This window comes from Micropterus dolomieu, unplaced genomic scaffold (genome assembly GCF_021292245.1).
Source record: "Micropterus dolomieu isolate WLL.071019.BEF.003 ecotype Adirondacks unplaced genomic scaffold, ASM2129224v1 contig_13790, whole genome shotgun sequence".
NCBI lineage: Eukaryota > Metazoa > Chordata > Actinopteri > Centrarchiformes > Centrarchidae > Micropterus > Micropterus dolomieu.
In genome coordinates, this window is record NW_025742776.1 from 4,294 (window position 1) to 10,995 (window position 6,702).

The 6,702-nt window shown below is 40.4% G+C and overlaps 2 protein-coding genes across 2 annotated transcripts; one reads left to right on the forward strand and one right to left on the reverse strand.

Annotated features, from left to right (window-relative positions):
- Positions 1-312: 312 nt before the first annotated feature.
- LOC123966606 (G-protein coupled receptor 4-like) lies at positions 313-1,922 on the forward strand. Its single transcript, XM_046042747.1, has 3 exons — positions 313-498; positions 926-1,113; positions 1,223-1,922. The coding sequence occupies exons 1-3, from the start codon at positions 313-315 to the stop codon at positions 1,695-1,697; spliced, it is 849 nt and encodes a 282-aa protein (XP_045898703.1). The 3' UTR covers positions 1,698-1,922.
- Positions 1,923-3,729: 1,807 nt separating this feature from the next.
- LOC123966605 (G-protein coupled receptor 4-like) lies at positions 3,730-6,242 on the reverse strand (the record flags this gene model as incomplete). Its single annotated transcript, XM_046042746.1, has 2 exons — positions 3,730-5,955; positions 6,061-6,242. Coding segments are annotated over 2 exons (696 nt in total), but the record flags the coding sequence as incomplete, so codon positions are not given.
- Between the last annotated feature and the right edge of the window lie 460 nt (positions 6,243-6,702).

The following is a 6,702-nucleotide window of genomic DNA, read 5'->3' on the forward strand; positions in this document are numbered from 1 at the left end:
AGTTACTGAAACAGCTGGACGATGTTCTGTGGCTGCAGTAACGACCTCACATCAGCACGTACAGATATTTGTTCTTCTTTTCTTATTTGATTAAATAAAAGTTAAACGTAAGAAATGTTGAGGAATGATGATCGAAACTGAAAGACAGCAGTTTGTGATTTGATATGATTGTGGGTAAACTATAGGTACACTGTGTTTGTGTGAACTTCACCTCACAGCTTTAGTGATGTCACTGAATAATGTTGGGTAGATATTAAAAACCTGCTCCCTTTAATAACCTGATCTCTCAAACAACAGGTTTCACTCTGAAGAATGGAAGGTCTCTACATTAACAGCAGCTCACAGAACCAAAGATACGATCACAACTACACCACCTCCAAATACCAGAATAACGAGTATCTCAAAAAACTTTATTTCATCAGAGATGTGGTCACATACATAGTCGTTGCTGTCGGCCTTCCTCTGACCCTGGTGGCCATCTATGCTCTTTATTCTATGGTATGTACATTCTGACTGAGAGTTATTTATTTCCTGTCTGTGTGGTGTGTCTGTCCTACAGTCTGTCTGTAAAGGATCTGGATCTGGTTTGGGGGCTAGGTGTCAGGGGGCTGGGACAAAGGCTTGGAATGATCTATAACCTGACAGGATTCAAATATCCATGAAGCTGATTGGACCCTAAACACATGCAGTTTCCATGTGTGGCTCCATTCCAGTTAAACTGCAGAAGCTGCAGGAAATCTGGCCCTTAGTCTTGTTCCTGCACTGATTGGCCAGCGGGTCATATCTGAGATTTCTGTTGGATGAAAAAGTCAGAAATGGCTCTGACTGCAGCTGCTGGACAGAGCAAGATGACAGATTTGGGAGGAGGTGGACTTCACAACATGTTTCCAACTGCTTGTTGACTTTTACCAATGTTTTCCTGCAGGTGAGAAGAGATCATGTTGCTCCCATCTACCTCATCAACCTTCTCATTACTGACGTCCTTCAGTTCTGCTGCATGATCGTTCGGGTGGCACCAAATGTGGATAAGAAGATAAATTTCATCTTCATATTTATTTACCTCTCTGCTCTGTTTGCCAGTGTTTTCTTCATGGTCTGCATCTCCCTGGAAAGGTATCTATCTGTCTATCCAGTATGTGTGTAGCTCCGTCTGTGTCTGAACATTATATTAGTTTATAACTCTGAAGCTCCTCAAAGACTTTGTGTCCGTCTTGTATTACAGGTATTTGGTCATCGCCCACCCACTGTGGTACCGCTGCAGACGAACCATCAAGACCTCTGTGGTGCTCTGTGTCCTGGTCTGGGTCCTTTCTGCTGTCTGTGGCTTCCTTAATTTTTTCATTGAGCGTGTGGTCAGATACATACTCTTCACCATCCTCCTCCCTCCCTTCCCACTGTTAATATTCTCCCTGGTTGGGACCCTCAAAGCCCTGTCTGCTTCCATCTCGGTCCCCTCTGATGAAAAACGACGAATTGTGGGAATTTTGGTTCTGGTGCTGCTTATTTACACTCTGCTGTTCCTGCCCAGCATCATTTGGTTGCTGGAAGAAAACTCTGAGAACCTCGACTTCCTGTCTACCATCTTCATCAGGCTGAGTCCTCTTGCAGACACGTTCCTGTATGTGTTCATGAGGAAAGGGTCCATAGACAAGCTTTTGGCCTCTGTGTGTTGCTGCAGAATGGACAACTTCATGTAGGCAGAGAAAGAGGGAGAGAGAGAAAGGGGAGGAAACAGGAGGACACATCTTTGGCACTTTGTACATTTTAAGTGTAATTTCTGCTGTTTTAGTGGTAGGCATGCTTCTGTTTAGGATGGGATTCAGAGCAGCTGTTTTGCAGCAGCTGTGCTTGGCAATCTGGATAAAATCTTATACCACAGTATATGAAATTGTACTTTTTCTGGAAATTCAATAAAAATCAGTTTGTAGACCAAACTGTGAATGTTTGTCTTTGAGCAACTCAGTGAATTAAAAGCTGACAAATGAAGGTTCAACAAAATCTCTGCTGGTTGACAAATCTCTGTTGTCTATATGAACATAAAGGCCAACCTGCTGTTACCAGGGAGGCATCCTGCACTTTCTGACCAAATGAGGTTTTCTGTCAGACTGCTTCTTTAAATACCTTGGCTTTCTGCAGGGGACACTTTGGAAACTACAAACTGCATTTTTGGAAGATAAAGCTTAAAGTAATGACTAGATAAGCTGCACAGTGAACAGTTATAATGATGAATTAAATCAATACTAATTTTTAAATCATACCTGATAACAATAGAAACTAAAACCTTAATTCAGTACTGAGTAATTTCAGCTCCATTCAGAGCTCACAGGTGTAATTTCCTTCTCAGACAGAAATACCCGTTTGGTTGGTCCACTGATCCCTTCCAAACTAAAAACTAAACTAACATCAGCTCTGTGATGGTTGAAGAACACACTAACTGCAGGCTGTTCATCTTGGTCTTTCTCTCCCCTGATTGGCTCAACCAACAGCATAAAATAAGAGCTACAGACACACGAGCTATGATCAGGTAGTGCAAACAGGGAGATCTTGGTATGCTAATCTTCACTATATGCATTAGGCTAAATGAATCTCAAATGTAGCCTACAGCTGTCATCACAGGACAAACAGTTTCTCTGGATGAACCTGGACTGTGTGTGAGAGCTTTAGGATGAACATGAATGATCATTAGATCCTGATTGATCCTGTCGGCGTGTCGGGAGATTTTTAATTATTAATTCACATTGCTGTGCCTCATGCATAAATGTGCACAGCGTCTCTGGAGAGGTGCTTCATCCTGCCAGCTGCTATTCAGTGTTCATTTACGATCCTGCTGCCCATCCACACATCACATTCAAAAACATCAGTGATATCAAAGTGAAATGACATTAAAACCTCTTACCATTCCTGTAAAATTCATGCAAAACACCTTCAAGGCATATATAAAGTAAATTGAATGTAGTTCTTGAACCATTTGGAGTACATATTTTTTCAGAAACAGCCCTGCCCTTTGGCAACATCTCTACGTAGCTTGGAATGTTAAGAGCTTAATGAATGTGGTTAGAACAACTTTATGAGGCGCTACACAAACAGTGAAAGGCAGAAAGAAGCACACCAGGGGAGATTTATAAAAACAGTAATTACCTGGATATATCTCTACACATCTTTCTTGCAATTTTCCTGGATTTGAGTTTTTTCAGTGATGAAAAGAAGAATTTAAAATCGTTCATGAAGCATGAAAAAGAAGGCTTAGAAGATTTCCACTTACTACAATGGATGTGAATTTTACCCATGAGAACAATCATATTCACTAGATCAGATGAGGATGGATCTACATCGTCCATATAAAAGGAGGATGTGTGACAAGTTAAAAATCTGGATATCATCGATCTTGAGTGACAGCCAGTTATGTAGATTGGACCAGAAGTTTTTGACAAAATACACAGGGATCTACTTCAGATTTGAGCCTTCTTTTAAAAAGTCAGCAACCGGATAGATTTTATAAGTTATTTTGAAATGAGTTTCTTTGATTTTAGGAAAGATGCAACATTTGATGAATTTGAAATGTGGTTTATCTATAGACAAGGTATCCATACTTGGAACCTGTACACACAATTCTGTCGTAATCAATAATAAAGAAGCACTAATAAATGTGTTATTAGACTTTTTATCATATATATTACATTCATTAATTACAAGATTAGGTACAGTTGGTATACGTCTTATTCAGTGAGTTTTGGATTAGCTGTAGTAATGGCTGTGGTGTTGCTTTACATTTTTATCATATTCTCTCTGAGTACAAGAAATCAGCATGTTCTCAGAAGTTACCATTATCATCTAATATATCATTCACAAACACGATGCCCTTCTCTATCAATATTAAACAGTGATTCTTGTTTCTTCAAATGTGTGGCATTGTCTCCTTGATGGTAGCTGTTCTAACCAAAGATCGGGGCAGAGATTAAAATTCCCCCCAATTATTATCTGTTAAATAAAGCATTTTCCATTTTCCTCTAAGCTTTTGCCTAAGACAGAGAAGAGATTTTTCTCTGATCTCCTGTTGTATCCATATACATACATACTAAAATCTAGTTTATTCCATTAATTTCTGCTGTGACCATTAGCCAGTAACCATTGGAGTCACCTTTGTGGTCAGTAATCCTCACAGGGAATCTATTTAATAAAAACATAACTCCAGCTGAATGTGACGTTCCATGACTGAAAAAGATTTTTATGACACTAATACTGCAATTCATGATCAATTCTGGTAGTTACTAATTGTTAGTAAAGTATTTTGCGTAGGCTCATCTAAAGTGAGGACTGTCTATACCTCATTACCAATTACAAATTAACAGATCTTCAGTATTTCTATATCTACAGTATTTCATGATTAATTCAGGTAGTTAAAAAGCACTTACTAGTTCAAGTTTATTTATATAGCACATTTAAAAACAACACTAGTTGACCAGAGTGCTTTCCACAATAGACAACAAATAGACATGACAACAGTAGAAAAAGTAAAACATAAAATAAATGTCACTACTCAACTCTGTTTGAAGGCCAATGAATAAAGAGTCGGGGCAATTCTTATTTGAAAAGGTAAAGTATTCCAAAGATTAGGAGCAGCTACTGTCACCTTTAGTTTTTAACCTGGATCTGGGGACATTGAGGAGCATCTGATTGGATGACCTCAGTGCTTTGACCGGAGTGTGTACATGTAAAAGTTCTGATAAATAAGGTGCCAACCCATTTAAAATTTTAAAAACAAGCAATAAAATATAAATCAATCCTAAAGCGGACAGGAAGCCAGTGGAGCGAGGCTAAAACAGGGGTAATGTGCTCATGCTTTTTAGTTCCTGTTAGAAGTCGGGCTGCTGCATTCTTGACTAACTGTAACCGATGGAGAGATGACTGATCCACTCCAACATATACGAGTTACAGTATTCTAGAAGAGACGTTATAAATGCATGTATTAATCTTTCAAAGTCTTTGCGTGGCAGGTAGGGCTTGACTTTGGCCAACAGTCTCAGCTGAAAGAAACTGGATTTTAATACAGAACGAATCTGTTTTTCAAATTTAAAAGCACTGTCGAATATCACACTTAGATACTTGGTAAATTGATGACTATATGTTCCTAAAGTACCAAGAACATCTACACAAGCACTTAAACACCCCAGGTCGACTGAACACAACGACCTCAGTCTAACTTTCATTCACAGAGAAAGTTCTGATTCAACCATATTTTAAGATCTCTCAGGCAGTTGAGCAAGGACTGAGTTGCAGCTTTGTCATTAGATTTTACAGGTAAATAGATTTGCATGTCATCTGCAAAGCAATGAAAGGATATGTGTTTTTTGAAAATGGACCCCAATGGCAGTATACACAGTGAAAAAAGCATGGGGCCCAAGATGGACCCTTGGGGGACCCCACAAGAAAGTTGTCATCATTCATACTGATTGACTGCTGATATCATTGCTGTCCATTCTGCAGCAACACACAGAGGCCAAAAGCTTGTCTATGAACCCTTTCCTCATGAACACATACAGGAACGTGTCTGCAAGAGGACTCAGCCTAAGGATGGTGAATGACAGGATAAAGACAGTCTTGTCATAGTATATGTACAGCAATACCAGGTAATAAATGATGCTGGGCAGGAACAGCAGACTGTAAATAAGCAGCACCAGAACCAAAATCCCCACAATTCGTCGTTTTTCATCAGAGGGGACCGAGATGGAAGCAGACAGGGCTTTGAGGGTCCCAACCAGGGAGAATATTAACAGTGGGAAGGGAAGGAGGAAGAGGATGGCATAGAGGATATCTAAATATCTGTTGAGATCTTCTGAGAAAAATATAATGACGCCACAGACAGCAGAAAGGACCCAGACCAGGACACAGAGCACCACAGAGGTCTTGATGGTTCGTCTGAAGCGGTACCACAGTGGGTGGGCGATGACCAAATACCTGTAATACAAGATGGACACAAAGTCTTTGAGGAGCTTCAGAGTTATAAACTAATATAATGTTCAGACACAGAAGGAGCTCCACACATACTGGATAGACAAATACCTTTCCAGGGAGATGCAGACCATGAAGAAAACACTGGCAAACAGAGCAGAGAGGTAAATACTATAGAAGATTTCAGTTATCTTCCCATTTGGTGCCACCCGAACGATCATGCAGCAGAACTGAAGGACGTCAGTAATGAGAAGGTTGATGACGTAGATGGGAGCAACATGATCTCTTCTCACCTGCAGGAAAACATTGGTAAAAGTCAACAGCAGTTGGAAACATGTTGTGAAGTCCACCTCCTCCCAAATCTGTCATCTTGCTCTGCCCAGCAGCTGCAGTCAGAGCCATTTCTGACTTTTTCATCCAACAGAAATCTCAGATATGACCCGCTGGCCAATCAGTGCAGGAACAAGACTAAGGGCCAGATTTCCTGCAGCTTCTGCAGCAGTTTTTCAGCCACAGATATGAAGAGTTCTGGCTCAAACACATGAGCTGGATTTATCAGACAGACGCACCAGACTGGAGTCGCAGTTTGAGGCTCATGTTTGTGTTTGCAAGGTGAGCCTCTCTCCTCCTTGAATCAGCATTTCAGGGAGGATCGCACAAATAAGAACTGGAGGCAAAGAACTTGATAGAGTCATTAAGCTCACCAGTTTAAGAGAAGGCTGGAATGGAGCCACACATGGAAACTGCATGTGT

Excerpts from the sequence above, each read along its gene's own strand:
- LOC123966606 (XM_046042747.1), top strand. The coding sequence starts at position 313 with ATGGAAGGTCTCTACATTAACAGCAGCTCACAGAACCAAAGATACGAT. Across the intron at positions 499-925 it reads TCTATGCTCTTTATTCTATG|GTGAGAAGAGATCATGTTGC; the intron begins GTATGTACATTC and ends GTTTTCCTGCAG. Across the intron at positions 1,114-1,222 it reads GTCTGCATCTCCCTGGAAAG|GTATTTGGTCATCGCCCACC; the intron begins GTATCTATCTGT and ends CTTGTATTACAG.